Below are 17750 nucleotides of genomic sequence, written 5' to 3'. Positions count from 1 at the left end.
ACCGCCCTCAACGGAAGCGGAAACGGCGGGCGGCGGTCTGGCTCCGGAAGCCGCTCTCCTTCCCCTTCCTAGTTGGTCTCCTGTCACCATGGCGCTGGCAGTCTTGCGGGTCCTGGAGCCCTTCCCGACCGAGGCACCCCCGTTGGCGGTGCTGCTGCCCCCCGGGGGCCCGTGGCCTGAGGCGGGGTTGGGCCTGGTGCTAGCCCTGCGGCCCGCAGAGGAGAGCCCCGCAGGGCCAGCGCTGTTAGTGACGGCCCTGGAGGGGCCGGGCGCGGAGACCGAGGAGCAGGGTCCAGGGCCCCCGCAGCTACTGGTTAGCCGCGCGCTGCTGCGGCTCCTGGCTCTGGGCTCCGGGGCGTGGGTGCGGGCGCGGCCTGTGCGGCGGCCTCCGGCGCTAGGCTGGGCGCTGCTTGGCACCTCGCCGGGGCCCGGACTGGGACCGCGAGTCGGGCCGCTGCTGGTGCGGCGCGGAGAGGCCCTGCCAGTGCCCGGACCGCGGGTGCTGGAGACACGGCCTGCGTTGCAAGGGCTGCTGGGCCCAGGGACGCGACTAGCTGTGACTGAGCTCCGTGGGCGAGCCAAACTGGGTCAGGAGGCTAGGGACAGCAGCCGGCCCCCACCCCCACCCCTGGTGTCCTCCTTCGCGGTTAACCGCACAGTCCGGAGACTGCGGGGAGTTCTGGGAGGGATTGGAGATTCGCTCGGAGTAAGCCGGAGCTGTCTCCGTAGCCTGGGCCTCTTCCAGGGCGAATGGGTATGGGTGACCCGGGCGGGAGAATCTTCTAACACTTCCCAGCCACATTTGGCCAGGGTTCAGGTCCTAGAGCCTCGCTGGGACCTCTCTGAAAGGCTGGGACCCGGCTCTGGACAGCCGGGAGAGCCCCTCGCAGACGGACTGGCCCTCGTGCCTGCCACTCTGGCTTTTAATCTCGGCTGTGATCTCCTGGAAGTGGGAGAGCTCAGAATTCAGGTAGGATACAGGACTGAGGTTAGGAATGCTTCCACTCCTTATTCCCTCTTCCTTATCTAAACTAAATTGGAAGAAGAGAGCTGTAGAGTTTAGATCACTTACTTCTTAGACCTTAATGTCTCTTAGTCTTATTTATCTCTGTAATCAAAATATAATCCTCCATGGTGTAGTGGCACATGGGAAGGGCTTTCATCTATTCAGATGAAAGGAAAGAGTCATCCTCAAGTTACCAGGTGTATACAGTATATTAATCTGCTTAATCAGTTGTCTGTTGAATTGGTTACAGTGTATCCAGGATTGTACTGAGTAATATAGAGGATGATACCTCATTTCTTTTGCTCATGCTTATTCTTGTCTTCAAATTCCTTCCTTTTCTGCTAGCCTCATCTGTTAAAGTCCTACCATCCTTTCCTTCAACGCCCATCGAAAGACACCACCTTCTTCTCAAAGCCTTACATGATCTTACCGTATATTTAACATGACTTCTTTCTCCTATAGCGTTTTGTACCTTTCTTAGGGCATTTATTTTCTGTCCCTTTATGATTGATTATGTACTCTGTCTAATACTCAGTTATATATTGTAAATTCCTCGGAGGGGAGGGCTCGATATTCTCTTTAGTGCCTGGTATGTGGTTTTAATATTTTAGTAAATATACCCAAGAGAAATTTTCTTTCTGCCTTTAAGGAGATTACTTCAAGAAGATCATTGTATTTGGGGGGACAAATAGTTTACTGCTTAATTAGGCACCTAGATGTATGGTTTAAACCTATACTGTCCAATATGGAAGCTGCTAGCCACAGTGTGGCTTTTTAAATTAATTAAAACTAAATAAAATGTAAAACTCGGTTCTTCGGTTGCTTCAGTTACGTGTCAAATACTCAATAGCACATGTAGGTAACATTTCTATCACTGTAGAAACTTCTGTTAGATAATGCTGGCATAGCCAATTAGTGCTCTAAGATGTCAAGAAGGATATAAGATATGCATGAATGGGAGTCAGGTGTGGGTTTCCCTTTGAATGGTGGAGAAACTGGAGTCCTCAGACTGAGGACAGCTCACTGAGGTTCATCTCATTCAGCTGAACCAATCCCTTCAGCTTCAGTGAGACCATATCCTTTTCCCACAGCCTGAATTCAGTGGCCCCCTAATGTCCAATTAATATCAATTCCAGTTGCTCCCTGGTGTTACTCAAAAGGACTTGTGGAAATTAAATGTCTTTATCATTTTCCTGGCTCAGGGTCAACTTAAAGGTATTGCAGAAAGGTTATTCATACTGGGGAGCTTTTTGGAACTAGAGTCAGAAATCTCTTCCTGGTGGTGCCCATGAGAAGGACAGGTTTCTGTTTCTAGGGAAGATACAGGAATTCAGTTTGGCTACCTTAGGCCTCCCGTCCCACAGGCCCTGTGGCTGGAGGATGCAAAGAGAAATGTTGGCTGCTACAGTTAAGGTGGGGCAGAGCCTGACTCCTTGGAAGAAGGTTGTAAGGTGGTGGTTATTTCTCTGATAGAGGTACTTGGAAGGCTCCAGAACCCCTGAAGACAATGGAAGCTGTTCACTGCTGTCTGGGCCTCTGTTTGCCAAAGAGTTACACATCGAAATTGTGTCCTCTCCACATTACAGCACCAACGGAAATTATGACCGTGTTCTTTACCGGCACTTTCAGACACCCAGGTTAGCTGCTTACCCCCTGTCAGGAGGATAGCATCTCACCCTTGCTCTTCTATCCCATGCCTTAGAATCCGGTCCCACAGAGCCTCTGACTTTACAAAGCCACATTTTTGGCAATACTGTGGCTAGATGCCTCTTTGTGTGGCAGGTGGTCAGTAGAAGAGAAATTGGTACCAGAAGGTGAATCTGGACATTCTAAACTGAGAAACCTCTTTGATTTGAGAGGGCCTGCAAAGAGCCAGGATCCTGCTCAGCCCTCACTGCTGAGTCCCCCTTTCTAGCCTCTCTGCCATTCCCCCCAGCTCATTCTAGGTCAGACCTGGTGTCCGGACAACTGCTTGGGATCTCTGAGTGGGCGGTAGGCCCCTATGGTCTGCGGGTTGGGAGTAGACATGTGCGGATGCGTCGGCCCATGTTCTTGACTCTCATTGTGAGCTGACCAGGGCCACTGCTGTGTTGCAGGGCAGTCCAGGAAGGGGATGTTCTGTGTGTGCCAACAGTTGGGCAAGTAGAGATCCTGGAAGGAAGCCCAGAGAAACTGCCCAGGTACGCACCTGCCTCTTATCCTACAGCTGGGATTCCTAACCTGGGTGCAAGAGTTCTATGATCACCTCCCCACATGTGAAATAATTTTGTATTTAAGAAACCTTTGTTGTCATGTACATTTTTAAAAAGATTGTATTCATTTACTTGAGAGAGAGAACACGAGCACTGGGGGGAGGGGGGAGAGGGAGAAGCAGACTTCCCCACTGAGCAAGGAGCCTGATTTGGGGCTCTACCCCAGGACCCTGGGATCATAACCTGAGCTGAAGGCAGACACTTAACTCACTGAGCACCCCCAAGTACCCCTGTCATGTACATTTTTCTAGAGAAAAGGTACATGCTTTCTTCAGGTTCTCAAATAGACACAGGACTGAAAAAAGATTAAGAACCACTGCTGCCTTCGGGAGGTATTTATCCTCAAATAATTGGGTGGTCATAGGTAAAGGAAAGCATTAAGAAGTTTAAGGACCTAGACCAACGTGAGATTCCTTGCTTTTCATTCACAACCGCAGGGTCATTTGGGCCAGGTTTCGGGCCACGCCTCCCATATACTCAACATAAGGAGACCTGGGCTTTGATTTCTGCCCTAATTAATGGTGTGTGCACATGCAGCTTTTCAATCCCATCTCCCAAAATAAGGGAGAGACAGATTGATGCTGTCATTGAAAGGCTGCCTCTTTCTCCTTATTCTCAATAAGGAGCGAGAAATTAAGTATAAGTGACCCAACCACCCAAAACAAGGAGTCCAACCTTTCTCCCCCTGTAGATACTGATCACAGAGGTTCCATGTAAAATGGAAGGCAAGGAATTCAGAGATTGCTTTGGTTTTCTGTGAAGCAGGAGAATGCGTAGCCTGATACCCCAAGACTGATTTTCTGTAGCCATGTACTAGAAGGAGAACACAACCGATAGACATGCTAATCCAACGTTCACAGGGGGTTTCAATGAGGTGGTGCCAGCCAGCCAGAAGGAACTGAGGTGTACGAGTTGGCATGCCCAAGGTCTCTGGCCTAGTAGCCTGGGTCCTCTGCCAGGAGAGATGCCTTGTGTGGAGTGCCTGATTCATTCTTGGTCAACATTCAGAGCTCGGTTTATTCAGAGCTGTGGTACCCACACGAGGGCCTGATAGTGCCCTTTGTAACCCCATTTAATGCTCATGGCACCTCTTTGAGCTTTCCCAAATCTAATCTACAACTGGGGCCTGGTAGAAAATGCCAGGCTGATGTGTATTAGTTACTTCCCGTTTGTGCCTCCCATCTTAAATATAGCCAATATCTACGAGCTAGCTTTCTGTAGGAATATTACAGAAGGCCCACCCTTTGTACTTCAAAGGAAAGCAGACACTGGGCCCTTCTGAGACAGACCAGCAAGCCTGTTCTGTTCCTGGGTCTCTGCTGTTCCAGCCCTGTAGAGACCTGCCTCCCTCCTCTGGGTGCTGAGCCCACAGTTCTTCCCACTGAGCAGGTCCTGGAAAGCAGGATTAGGGTGGGCAGGTGGGTCCAAAGACAGACAGAGATGGGTGCTTTAGCCCTCCTCCCCCAAACCTGGGGAGTCCTGTGATCCCTGGACTGGAATTCCAGTGGTGGTGCTGTGGTCTCTGCAAGCTCTTCCATGGTTCTGCTCCCCCAGAACAAGCCAGCAGGATCCAGCTCCACTGTCTTGAGAACACAACCCAGCGTTCCCCAGTACCCAGATATGTTCAAGAGGTCTGGTCCTTGTACTTACTGAGATGGTCCTGCTGTCCGTGGAAGGGGAGACTTCCCCCTAGCCTTCCACAGTGTTGTTCCTCCTTGGATTCCACTGCTCACCATGTGCACTGTGACTCAGGGTTGAGATGCCAGGTTCTAGAACTACCCACTGTTCATTAATACTGAATAACAGGAAGACACTGGCTTCCCTATGTTCCACTTTTTATCACGATATCTGCCTACCCTAATAACTGCCAGAGTTCATAGTACTGATCTAGTATGCTTCTCTCCTCCACCTGGAGTTATTCCCATACACCTCACTTGCTGCCAGAGTAAGCAGCTTTATGAATGAGACAATGTGAACAAAAGAATTTGCATGGACTGGAGCTTAAAGAGGCCCAAGTTAGAGTCTGGGCCAAGTCATTGCCTTTCCCCCTAGGATTAAAGAGGGGAGTCATTCATCGTTTCTTTTCTGGAGGATTGGGCTAGTACTATCTGCTCCCCACTGCACCCTTCTTAGGCTGAGTGGCGCCAACTCACTCTGAGACTAGCCAGTGAATGCACAGCCCTGGTTATGGCTGAGAGGAGCTTTCAAAATTACAGATGCCTGAGCCCTGCCCAGACCTATTGACGCAAAGTCAAGGTGAGGCTGGGGCCTGCCTGGCTGGCTCAGTCAGTAGAGCATGCAACTCTTGAGCTCAGGGTCTTAAGTTCAAGCCCCACACTGGGCATTGAGACTACTTTTTTAAAAATTGTGATCTCATTCATACATTTAAAGCGTACCGCTCAGTAGCTTTTACTATATTCGTAAGATTTTGCAACCAACACCAGTATCTAATTCCAGAACATTTTCATCCCCCCAAGCCCCTTCCCATTAGCAAACCCTACCTACTCCCTCCTTCCCACAGCCCCAGCAAATACCAGTCTGTCGAATAGAATCATACAATATGTAGGAGATGTTGATGTTCCCAAATTTCACAGATAATTCTAATGTGCAGCCAAAATGGAAAATCATTAGATGTCTTTAATAAGGAATCTGCAATTCGATTTTGTGGATTACCAGATAAGCCAAGGGCCCCTTCCTGCTGAGGTTTTGGAAGGCTTTTTTGAATTGGCAGGGGGAAGACTGTGTTCTGAAGCCTTTGAAAATGGTCAGATGAGGGTGCCTGGGTGGCTCAGTGGGTTAAGCCGCTGCCTTCGGCTCAGGTCATGATCTCGGGGTCCTGGGATCGAGTCCCGCATCGGGCTCTCTGCTCAGCAGGGAGCCTGCTTCCTCCTCTCTCTCTGCCTGCCTCTCTGCCTACTTGTGTTCTCTGTCAAATAAATAAATAAAATCTTTAAAAAAAAAAAAAAAAGAAAGAAAATGGTCAGATGAGGGGCACCTGGGTGGCTCAGTGGGTTAAAGCCTCTGCTGAGGTCATGATCCCAGGGTGTGGGATCGAGCCCCATGTCGGGCTCTCTGCTCTGCGGAGAGAGCCTGCCTCTGCCTGCCTCCCTGCCTGCCTCCCTGCCTACTTGTGATCTCTCTCTATCTCTGTCAAATAAATAAATAAAATCTTAAAAAAAAAAATGGTCACATGATCATTTGCTCAGTGCAGCTGTGGCTTCTCCCACTGGAACTGTAGGGGGGCCATTTACCTGGAGAAACACCCCAAGGCTCTCTGATGGTTGTCATGAGGGATATGGCGGACAGCTCTCGCTCCTGCCCTTAAAATGCGCAGGAGCCTGCCAGGGAGATAAGAAGGACCACTACTTGCTCTCCCTTACCTTCCCCCCCACCACCCCTGCTGGGTCTGGGGGCGGTTGTTTGTGCTGCTCTTGAGTTTGTCCCTGCGGTCCACCTCTGCGCTGGAGACAGCCACCTTATCCTTTTGGGAGGGACGTATGTGGGCTCTGGATCTGCAGTTCATTGGGCTTCTTTTCTGCAGGTGGCGGGAAATGTTTTTTAAAGTGAAGAAAACTGTCGGTGAAGCTCCGGATGGGCTGACCAGGGCCTACTTGGCGGACACGGCTCATACCTCCTTGTACCTGGTGAGGCCCTGGGGATGGCACTAGACCTGGGAAAAGGGACAGAAACAGCTTCCAGACACTAAAGCTTCCTCCCACCTTGCACAGGTGGGTTCTACCCTGAGCCCTGTTCCCAGTCTCACTTCAGGAGAATCCACTCCCTGGAGCAGCCTGTCACCTCCAGGCCTGGAAACCTTGGTGACTGAGCTTTGTGCTGCCCTGAAGCCTCGCCTCCAGCCGGGGTGAGTGAGGCTGCAACCCCAGGGTATGAGAGAAGCCTGCTCGGGACATCTCTGGAGGGGCAGTGGGCTGGACAAGCAGTCCCTAATGCGCTGGCCAGCATAAGGTTGGTGGTCCTCCCTCAGACCAGTATGCCCAGGCCGCTAGCCCACGTCCTTTCTGTAGGCAAATTCCTAGGCTCTTTCCTGGGGGTAACCTCTACCCTCCAGGGTTGGCTGTGGAAGCAGAATCTCCACCGGGGATAGCTGTCTTGGAGATCGCCCTTCCCCGCGGGGAGCCCACTAGCCACACTGGCCTTCACCAAAGGACACAGCTCCTCATACCACTGGCCTATGTGTAGACACAGACCCTGCCCTCCCTCCTCTCAATATAGTCCAGACCAGACATAGTAGTCAAGGCTTTACTGAAGGCAGTGATGACAAAAGGGAACGGTCCTGGCTGCTGGGTACGCTCCCTGCCCCTGCCAGAGCCCCACAGGTGGCATGGGAACTACAGCCTCACCACTGGGCAGCAGCCCTGGAGGAGGAAGGGGCCTACAAGGAGGGGAGTGCCTGCTTTCTCGATCCAGGGGTCCCTCTGTTACTGAGGGCTCTCAATTTGAGCAGAATAGAAAAGACAAGTGTCTGTTCTCTGGTTGCAGAGGTGCTCTGTTGACAGGAACCAGCAGTGTCCTTCTCCGGGGCCCCCCAGGCAGTGGGAAAACCACAGCTGTCACCGCAGCCTGTAGCCGCCTCGGGCTCCACCTGCTGAAGGTGAGGGTACCTGGAGAGTTGAACCCCAAGTACACCTCCTGGCCCGGAGTTTCCCTCTCCCCTCCCCCTTCTGGCCACCAGCCTGGCCCCAGGATCTGAGCAGGTCAGACATATTCCCATGATTCTCCGCTACTGAAAGATACTTTCAAAAAGGAAGGGGTTTGAAGATTGTGACGGGCGGTCCACGGACTGAGGTCAGGGTAAAGAAGAGGTACCACTTGGCCAGTGTTACTGCTCCCCTGTCTCCGCCCTCTAAAAAAAGATCTTCCGCCTCTTCTGTGGCTCCTGTCCCTGCCCTTTCTGCCTCCATCATGCCTGCCCTTTGCTCACAGGCCACCTTGTCCCCAGGTGCCCTGCTCTAGCCTCTGCGCCGACAGCAGTGGGGCTGTGGAGACGAAGCTGCAGGCTGCCTTCTCCCGGGCCCGGTGCTGCCGGCCTGTGGTTCTGTTGCTGACAGCCGTGGACCTCCTGGGCCGGGACCGTGACGGGCTAGGGGAGGACACCCGTGTGGTGGCCACGCTGCGTCACCTCCTCCTTGATGAGGATCCCCTCACCAGGTATTGTGCAGAGCTGGGTCTGTAAAGGGCGAGGCCCAGCCCCCCCACCTCTCTTCAGCCTGTTGTCTTCTCTTCCTCAGTGGCTTCTCAGACCTCTCGCCCATTTGGCTGTCCTCCGGGCAGTCCTGAGCTGAGGGGCTTGGGGTATCCAGAGGGAGGGGGATGATGCGGTCCCTAGTATTTCATGGGGAGCACCACGTTAGAGGAAAAGCACAGCATCTCCCCTCAGTGAGCTCCCTGTGTGAGGGGGGTGGTCACAGGTCTCTCTCTCAGGTGTGCTCATGGAGCCCCTGCAGGAAGCTTTGGGGTGCTCAGCTCCCTCTCGCACCTACCTCCTCCCTGCCCAGCACCCCAGCACCCCCAGCACCCACCCACCTCCCTGCCCCACTGCACCAGCCTCACCACAAGACAGCCCTCAGGGGCCACCAGCCACGCTCTGGCCCTCAGCGCCGGCTCTGTGTCTGCAGCCGCCCGCCCCTGCTGGTCGTGGCTACCACGAGCCAGGCCCAGGACCTGCCTGCCGATGTGCAGACGGCATTTCCTCACGAGCTGGAGGTGCCCGTGTTGTCAGAGGGGCAGCGGCTCAGTGTCCTGCGGGCCCTCACCGCCCACCTTCCCCTGGGCCAAGAGGTGAACCTGACGCAGCTGGCACGGCGGTGTGCAGTGAGTACCCTGAAGAGGCACGCACCCCCGCCCCCCAGTCCCGCTGCCCTGCCCCTGCAGGCTTCAGCCCGGGGCCTCTGTCCCTGCTGGGGGGCCAGCTTCTGAGGGTTCCTTCCTGCTGTGCCCAGCTCCCGTGCCCTCTCCTGTGCTTCCCCAGGGCTTCGTGGTAGGGGATCTCTATGCCCTTTTGACCCACAGCAGCCGGGCAGCCTGCGCCAGGATCAAGAACTCGGGGTGAGAAAACTGGGAGGGAAAGGAGGCAACAGGAAATATGGAGGAGGAGGGTGGGAGTTGGGGAAGGGGGAGGAGGACCATGTTGGGGAGGATGCTTCTGGTCAGCTCCTCCAGAGGTCCTCCTGGGTTTCTCTTTGCAGCTCGGCAGGTGGCTTGACTGAGGAGGATGAGGGGGAGCTGTGTGCTGCTGGCTTTCCTCTCCTGGCTGAGGATTTCGGGCAGGCACTAGAGCAGCTGCAGACAGCTCATTCCCAGGCCATTGGAGCCCCCAAGGTAGAGACTCCAGGTCCTCGGAGGTAGGACAGGAGTTCTCTCCACTACCCTGCCCCCAACCACATACTTTCCATCTCCTAGATCCCCTCGGTGTCCTGGCATGATGTGGGCGGGCTGCAGGAGGTGAAAAAGGAGATTCTGGAGACCATTCAGCTCCCTCTAGAGCACCCTGAGCTGCTGAGCCTGGGCCTCAGGCGCTCGGGCCTTCTGCTCCATGGTCCGCCTGGCACGGGCAAGACCCTCCTGGCCAAGGCAGTAGCCACCGAATGCTGCCTTACCTTCCTCAGGTGGCGAGGGGGTGTGGAAGGGGTGGTGGGTGGACTGGGAGCTTCCAGAGGCTGGGGAGCCTGAGGGAGGCTGGCTGGGAGGTTAGTTGTGTGCTTACGCATCTGATGAATCTCATCCTCTCCCTCAGCGTGAAGGGGCCTGAGCTCATCAACATGTATGTGGGTCAGAGTGAGGAGAATGTGCGAGAAGGTGAGCAAGGAGGGGCCAGGCTTCTAGCTCTTCCCAAACCCTAATGGCCCTTGTGCCTCCCTGACCCTCCAGTGGCTCCTAGTCTTTGCACCGCCTCATGATCCTTTCTACAAGAGGACCTGCCCAGAGTGGCCTAGCACCTAGAGTGACGAATTGTCACTCCCGGTTCCCCTCCTCCATCGCCTGACTTCAGACCCCCCTGAGCTTCCCCCTCCTTTGGGTCCCTTTCTCTCCTCAGTGTTTGCCAGGGCCAGGGCCGCAGCTCCGTGCATTATCTTCTTCGATGAGCTGGACTCCCTAGCCCCGAGCCGGGGGCGAAGCGGAGACTCTGGAGGTGTGATGGACAGGTGGGGGTCTCAGCCAGATTGGAGTCTGGGGTCTAAGGCGGAGGGACGGGAGACAGGTTGCAGCAGTCTTTATAGAGCCCAGAGCTTGCCAGCCATTCCAGTTCCGAAATAGTGAAACAGAGAAAAGGGGCCATGGGGTTGGGTGGGGAACACTGAGAACAGGGGGCATGCATGGAAGGGTACACAGGACCCAGCTGTGTCGGTGGCCCCTCGGGGAAGGCCTGGCAAGGAGGGGCCCCACAGGCAGGGCAGAGGCTAGGGAAGGGCCAAGGACACTCTGGCTCCATGTCCTCACTTGCAGGGTGGTGTCTCAGCTCCTGGCCGAGCTGGATGGTCTTCACAGCACTCAGGATGTGTTTGTGATTGGAGCCACCAACAGACCAGACCTCCTGGACCCTGCCCTTCTGCGGCCCGGCAGGTGCACACCCTGAACCGCTCACCTCAACCATGCCCACCTGGGCCTGGCCCCTGAGCCCCAGCCTGTGCCCCCTCCACCCTGGTGATGGGCTCTCTGACACTCATGCCTGCCCGTTTCCCTACAGATTTGACAAGCTGGTGTTCGTGGGAGTGAGCGAGGACCGTGCCTCCCAGCTCCGTGTTCTAAGTGCCATCACACGCAAGTATGCCCCGTTAGCGGGAGACTCTGAGGGGCCTTGGGCCTTGGGATGGTTAGGGAATAAAGGCAATGTGCAGAATAAGCTGGTCCAGGATGCCTTTTGACAGACTCAACCATTTCTTTCCTCTGCCGGCACAACAGATTCAAGCTAGAACCTTCCGTGAGCTTGGTGAATGTGCTGGATCGCTGTCCTCCCCAGCTGACGGGGGCAGACCTCTACTCCCTCTGCTCTGATGCCATGACAGCTGCCCTCAAACGCAGGGTCCGGGACCTGGAAGAAGGTGAGCCATTTGCCAGCCCCAGAGGTGGACCAAAAAGCTAATGGGATCCAGGCCTGCTCCTGGATTTCAGAGGAGGGACTACTGACATCTGGGGGCTCTGGGCAAGAAGGGGCCCACCCAAAGGCTCTGTCCTCCTCGGACCCAGACCACAGGCCATTTCCCCCTCGTCTCCCCCCACCAGGGCTGGAGGCCGGGAGCTCGGCACTGCTCCTCACCATGGAGGACCTGCTGCAGGCCGCCGCCCGGCTGCAACCGTCGGTCAGCGAGCAGGAACTGCTGAGGTACAAGCGCAGCCAGCGCAAGTTTGCGGCCTGCTAGGGGCCTCCTGCCGTCTGGCCCCGCCCGCGAGGGCCGAAGGTGCTAGGTAACCCCGCAGACTCTGGAGAGAGCAAAGGGCTCCTTCTCCGCCTGCTGCTGTCGCGCCCAAAGGCTGCCTACCTCCAGGCAGACGCCCTCGGAGCCGGAGCCGAGCAGCCCCACAAGCGCTCAAAGGGCATCACCCCCGCCTACGGGTTTGTCCTTCCATGCCAGCGCCAGCTCCAGGACTAAAGACACCCTGCTCAGGAGGAGGAGCTTGGGCCTGGATGGAGCGCAGGGGTTGGGCCCCAGAGGGAGCCCAGTCTTGGCTGAAAATAAAGTCTATGCTGCCCCCTGCTGGTTGTGGTCTGAATGGCTGGCGCGGAAGAGCTTGTGGAAGGAGTAAGGCCAAGGGAGGGCACCTCGGAGAGCTGGAGCCTTCTGACCCAAACACAAGGCATGCAGAAAACGAAAAAGGCACAGACTGTATTGCTCACGCTTCCATTTGCCCAAATCCCTACACCTACAGCAGCAGTCTGCCCCTCCCCACACCCCAGGATCTGTGCTGGGGGCTGCCCTCGGTATGGGACCCCTGGTCCCCACCTCCCCAGCCAGATCGGGCAGGGCCTGGGCAGAGGGTTGTAGGAGCTGAGGCCACGCTCAGGGCTCAGTCCGTCCTCTTGAGCACGTGGATGAAATAGCAAGGAATGTAGGCCTGGCCCGGCTTGTAAGGCTTGAAGTCACCCAGGACGCTGTGCTGGCACTTGCCCCCGAAGGCTGCTCGGAGCAACTCCGTGAAGGAAGCCAAACAGTGTGGGTAGTAGGAGAGCCGGAACTTACTGCAACAGAGCCCCCAGGCAGCCGTGAAGACTGGCAGCCTCAGCAACGCCCCCCCACCCCACCCCCCAGCAAGCCCAGGGGCTACCTCAAGCCAGGGGAACCATCGTGGCCAGCCCCTGGCACCTGCACTGTATAGTCCAGGGTCACCATGTGGGCCTTGTTGTTCACAGTCAGCACGGACGTTGTGATGTCCTTGGTCAGGTCACTCTGTAGGTGGCGGGACAGGCTACATTAGCCTCTGCAACCACTGGGGGACCTGGACCCCAGGATGCCATCCCCTCCTTCTGGGCCTCCCACCCTCGGGGACCCCCACCTTATAGTAGATGTTCTTTCCTGGGGGTGCACAGCCTGTGCTGAGGATGTGGTCATAGTTGCGATGGTCAATGACCAGCAGACCCCCAGAACGCACCATGCTCGCGATGTTCTTCAGCGCCAGCCGGTGCTCACTCTGGTCTCCTGGAGCTCAGGATGGGGACAGAGAGGCTGCGTCTGCCGAGAGCCCTGGGGTCCAGTCTCCCTCCCATCTTCCTCCTCCTCCCTGGGGATACGGATGCCAAGGCAGAGCAGAGCGGAGCAGAAAACAGTCTGCTCTGACAGAAGAGCAGGCACCCAGAGGGTCTGTGGAAAGAGGCAGAGCTCAAAGCAGGGGCCAGGATCCAGGCCACACCCCCTCTCACCTTTGCAGTCTGGCAGGTGGGCAAAACTGTTTCCAAGGCAGATGACCGCATCAAAGCCACCCCCTGGTGGCTGGGGCACATCTTTGTCCAAGGTCATCCAGTTGGCTTCTTCAATGACTGGGACCAGGAAGGGGAAGAGGGATCAGGATGGCCCCATGGCCCCAGCAGTACCCACCTACACCAAGTGCAGCCCTGCGTCAGTTTCCCCTTCAAGATACATGGGGATTCCCTATCCAGTTAGGGGAATGGGGTCATTATGGAAATGGAGGGTGAAGGGGAGGAGGAGTCAAAGGGGGAGGAAGCTGTGATTGGGAAGAATGGCTCTGTGCTTCCTGGTTTTTATCTGGGAGAAAGAAGACCGTACAAACTTCACTAAAACTAGCCCCTCGTTACCAGATACCTCATTCCGGTGCCTGAGCCTCCCTTTCCCGGGAAATGAAAGTAATTTTGCTGTCGCCTTAAGGAAATCAAGCACTCCAGCCACAGGAGCTAAAGGAGCCCAGGGCAGAAAGTACTGTACCCTGGGGTGCTGGGCAGGGAGGGCCCGACTGGACCTGCGTACCCCACTTGTCGAAAGCCGGCTCATGCCTCCGGTTCCAGCGCTCTTTAAGCGCGTACTTCAGCATCTTGTCACTGGCATCTACACTGGTCACGCTGAAGCCCTCTTCCACCAGCATGATGGAGTCCACCCTGGGCAGGGCCGGAGGGGAAAGGCAGAGAGGGGCAGTCAGGGGGCCTAGGAAGGCAAGGAGGAGACCCCATGCTGGACACTTCCATCTCCTCCACTCATCTTCCATGTCTCCCCAGGCCCTCTCCACCTACCTCAAATGAGGTTCCTCACATCCATGTGTTATCACCAGGTAGGGACTTTCCCGTTTTGTTTTTTTAGCACCCATTCAGAGCCAGGCACCCTATCAGTGTGCACTAATCCTCCTGGCAACCCTGGTAACTGGTGTTAGCTCCACTGGAGAGATGGGGCAAACTGAGGACCCGTGCCTGGGGAGGTAGTACAGCCTGGGGGTTTGGAGCATAGGCCAGACCCGGACCCACCCAGGTCTGAATCTCCTCTCTACTAGGTAGAGGACCTTCACTCCTCTGAGGCAGGTTTCTGACCACTGTAAACGGGACAGCATTCCCTAGCTCATGAGGCTTTGTGAGGACCTTAAACGCGGACCTGTGGACAGCTCCTGGCACAGCGCGTGGCACAGGCAAATATTGAACGAATGTTAACTGTTAACACTGCCCAAGGCCATACCTGGGGAGCCATGCCAGAGCCAGCACCCGTGAGAGCTTCCGCCGGTCTAGCTCCAAAGCCCGGCCGCCGCGTCGCCGCGAGATGCCCGGCAGTCCCCACCCTGAGTCCCACCCTGCGGTGCCCACACCCCCCTCGCACCCTGGGTGCCCTCCGCCCCGCCTCCGGCCCGCTCTACCCCGCCGCCCATCCCCGTCCGGCTGCGGGTCGCCGGAGGAGGCGGCCGGACGAGCCTGGCCGAGGTCCCCCCGCCCGCCCCTCGCCGCCCCTCGCCGCCCCCCGCCCCGGCTCACCCGGTGCCGCAGGCCACGTCGAGCACCCGCTGGCAGCCGTGCTGCCGCAGCAGCCCGAGTAGCCAGGCCTTGTACTCGGCCGTGCGGCTGCGGGTGTCCCCGATGTAGAGCTGCCACACGCGCGCCGCCTCTCCGTCCGCGTACTGGTCCGGGAGCCCTTCGGCCGCCACCCCCAGGGAGCGGGTGCGGTACACGCTGTCCACCATCCTGCGGCGCGCCTGGCCCGGCGCCGCTCCGCGTTTATATAGTCCGGCCCTGCCCGAGGCGGCCGCCCCACCTGCCCAATGGCAGGTGAGCGCGGGGACACGCCCCTGCTGGGCTTGCAGCTCGGGGGAGGGCACCACCCGGCGAGGCGAACAAGCCCTTCTCGCCTGCGGGAAGATCCCGTCCCCCGGGCGACCCCTTGGCGGGAAAGGGCCTGCCCAGCCCCACCCCCTTTAAGCCGGGCCTTTGGAGCACTCGGGAGGGGCCAGCAGAGGGGGAGCGGTGAGATCGCCCACTCCACCGCCACCTAAATTGGGTAGAGAGGAAAAAAAACTTGCCAGTCCACACCGAGTTCAGCGCCTCGGATTGGACCGACCCCGGCGAAGGAAGGTATTAGCATATCTAAAGAAGGACTGTCCGCTGAAGGAGGCCCGGGTCAGCCAGGAAAGGGAGGAATAGGAAGTATCTGGGGATAATGCTAGTCCGGCCACCCAAGTCCAGGAGCAGTTCTGGCCCAGCGGGTCGTGGCCCACCTGGAGGCAGGTGCTCATCTAAGGTGGAGGTAACGCTTAAGCTTTCCCATAAGTCGGCTAAGGCGGGGTCGGTCCTTTCCTCCCAATTCTTCACTGACTGGCACCCTTCTAAGCACAATTTGCTCTTTGAGGCCCCTGTTCGAAACCCAGCATTACCACAAAAAAAAAAAAAAAAAAAAGAAAAGAAAAGAAAAGAATAATAAGTAAACATAAAAATTAAAAAAAATTTTTCTTAAAGATTTTATTTTTAAGTAATCTCTGCACCAAACATGGGGGTCAAAGTCACAATCCTGAGATCAAGAGTAGCCTGCTTTACTGTGACTGAGCCATCCAGGTGCCCATAAAAGTCTGTTATTTTTAAAAATTTTTAGACGGGGGGAGGGGCAGAGGGAGAGGGAGAATCTCTAGGAGGTTCCATGCCCAATGCAAAGCTGGACACTGGCTCCATCTCACAACCCTGAGATCATGTCCCCAGCCAAAATCAAGAGTCCGGCGCTTAATCAACTGAGCCACCCAGGCACCCCTAAAAGTTTTGAAATTTTGTTATGTTTTAAGATTTTATCTATTCACTAATTTTAGAGAGCAAGAGCCAGCCAGAGTGCAGGGAGGGGCGGTGGGTGGAGAACAAGAGAAGGCGGAGGGCTGAGCAGACTCGCACTGGATACAAAGCCCCACCTTCGGGTTGGCTTGTCAGGACCCTGAGATCAAGAGTTGGGCCGCTGAGGGACGCATGGGAGGCTCAGTCCGTTAAGCTGCTGCCTTCCGGCTCAGGCACGGAGCCTGCTTTTCTCTCTGCCTCTGCCTGCTTGTGCGAGCTCTCTCGCTCTCTGACAAATAATAAAGTCTTTAAAAAAAAAAAAAAAAAAAAAAAGAGCTCGCTGCTGAACAACTGAGCCAGCCAGGCGCCCCTAGAAGTTTTAATTTTGTAAACACTATCTGCTTTCGATAGAGGTACCCACAGGGTGGGAAGTCCAGGGTTAGGGGTGGAAAAGCTTGGTGCCCTTGCTGTTACAGTGCTCGCTGTCACTTCATAAACTGGCCGTTGGACTTGGTTGGTGCACATCTACCCATCTCCGCGAAGCAGATCTCTTTCTAGGACAAGACCCTAAACTCAGGTGGATTCAGCAATATGATGCCCCCCAGTGAAGCCCAAGACAGCAAGAACAGCCTTCCCCACTATCTTTGTTGGGCTTCAGAAAGAGCTAGGTATGGAATTTAGAATGAAGGAGACTCCCCTATGCTCACCCTTTCATTATCTATAGAATCTGGGAGCTAGAGGAACCCCAAAGATTATATAATCATTCTTTAAAAAAAAAAAGATTTATTTGACAAAGAGAGAGAGATCACAAATAGGCAGAGAGGCAGGCAGAGAGAGAGGGAAGCAGGCTCCCTGCTGAGCAGAGAGCCAGATGCAGACTTCATCCCAATGACCTGTTCTGAAGGCAGAGGCTTCAACCCACTGAGCCACCCAGGCACCCCTGTAGAACATTTTTTTGTGATTGGTTTGCAGCCTTTAGAGGCTAAAGGCCATACTCTCCATTCTGATAAGGAATTTTATTTAAATACTCATCTTTTATTTAAATATTGATGCTTACAATTTTTAAGAAACATATAATTTTACCCACACAGCCATAATATGATTTTTTATTTTATTTTTTATAAAGATTTTTTAAAATTTTTATTTGACAGAGAGACACAGCAAGAGAGGGAACACGGCAGGGGGAGGGAGAGAGAGGGATAAGCAGGCTTCCCACCAAGCAGAGAGCCCAATGTAGACCCCAGGACCCTGGGATCATGACCTGAGCTGAAGACAGATGCTTAACGACTGAGCCACCCAGGCGCCCTATAGTACGATTTTTTAAAACAATATGAATACTAGTGGTAAATTTGGATTAAAAAAAAAATAAAGGTTTTGAGTAGCTTGTAAGTATACTTTCCAACTTTTTTTGTTTGTTTTTTAAGATTTTATTTGACAGAGAGAGACACACAGAGATAGAAAACACAAGCAGGGAGAGTGGGAGACGGAGAAGTTGGCTTCCTATGGAGCAGGGAGCCCGAAGTGCTCTCAATCCCAGGACCCTGGGATCATGACCTGAGCCAAGGCAGATGCTTAACAATGACTGAGCCACCCGGGCACCCCATCCATTTGAAAGAAAAGATTTTTGTTCTAAAGTTAATAATTATTTGCTTTCTTTCTCATCCAGAGGCATTAAAAAATATGTCAACATCGTAAGACACATGACATTTCATGTACCTTTTTTCTTTCTTAACTTTTAACCATCAAAAGCATGTTTTCTTCTCCTGACCTTAAATTATCAGGCCTTATTATCATGCTT

General features: G+C 54.9%; 2 protein-coding genes across 3 annotated transcripts; one reads left to right on the top strand and one right to left on the bottom strand.

Moving 5' to 3' along the window:
- Positions 1 to 14: 14 nt before the first annotated feature.
- Positions 15 to 11974, top strand: PEX6 (peroxisomal biogenesis factor 6). Its single transcript, XM_032340006.1, has 17 exons — positions 15 to 970; positions 2480 to 2643; positions 3103 to 3186; positions 6800 to 6902; positions 6987 to 7120; positions 7759 to 7870; positions 8219 to 8427; positions 8895 to 9090; positions 9248 to 9324; positions 9465 to 9597; positions 9679 to 9884; positions 10013 to 10074; positions 10313 to 10421; positions 10723 to 10839; positions 10964 to 11041; positions 11179 to 11318; positions 11500 to 11974. The coding sequence occupies exons 1-17, from the start codon at positions 89 to 91 to the stop codon at positions 11634 to 11636; spliced, it is 2943 nt and encodes a 980-aa protein (XP_032195897.1). The 5' UTR covers positions 15 to 88; the 3' UTR covers positions 11637 to 11974.
- A 101-nt stretch (positions 11975 to 12075) lies between these two features.
- GNMT (glycine N-methyltransferase) lies at positions 12076 to 15065 on the bottom strand. Of its 2 annotated transcripts, none has more exons than XM_032340018.1 (6): positions 14678 to 15065; positions 13695 to 13822; positions 13133 to 13249; positions 12769 to 12917; positions 12541 to 12662; positions 12076 to 12454 (listed from the first exon to the last, which is right to left on the bottom strand). In XM_032340018.1, the coding sequence occupies exons 1-6, from the start codon at positions 14881 to 14883 to the stop codon at positions 12283 to 12285; spliced, it is 894 nt and encodes a 297-aa protein (XP_032195909.1). In that variant the 5' UTR covers positions 14884 to 15065; the 3' UTR covers positions 12076 to 12282. The 2 variants fall into 2 exon arrangements, with proteins under 2 accessions (XP_032195909.1, XP_032195910.1); XM_032340019.1 differs by having other exon boundaries at positions 12769 to 12911; positions 14678 to 15061.
- Positions 15066 to 17750: the final 2685 nt, after the last annotated feature.

The sequence above is a fragment of the Mustela erminea genome, chromosome 4, assembly GCF_009829155.1.
Source record: "Mustela erminea isolate mMusErm1 chromosome 4, mMusErm1.Pri, whole genome shotgun sequence".
NCBI classification, from domain to species: domain Eukaryota; kingdom Metazoa; phylum Chordata; class Mammalia; order Carnivora; family Mustelidae; genus Mustela; species Mustela erminea.
The sequence above is the reverse complement of the archived record's forward strand: the minus strand, read 5'-3'. Positions and strand labels throughout refer to the sequence as shown.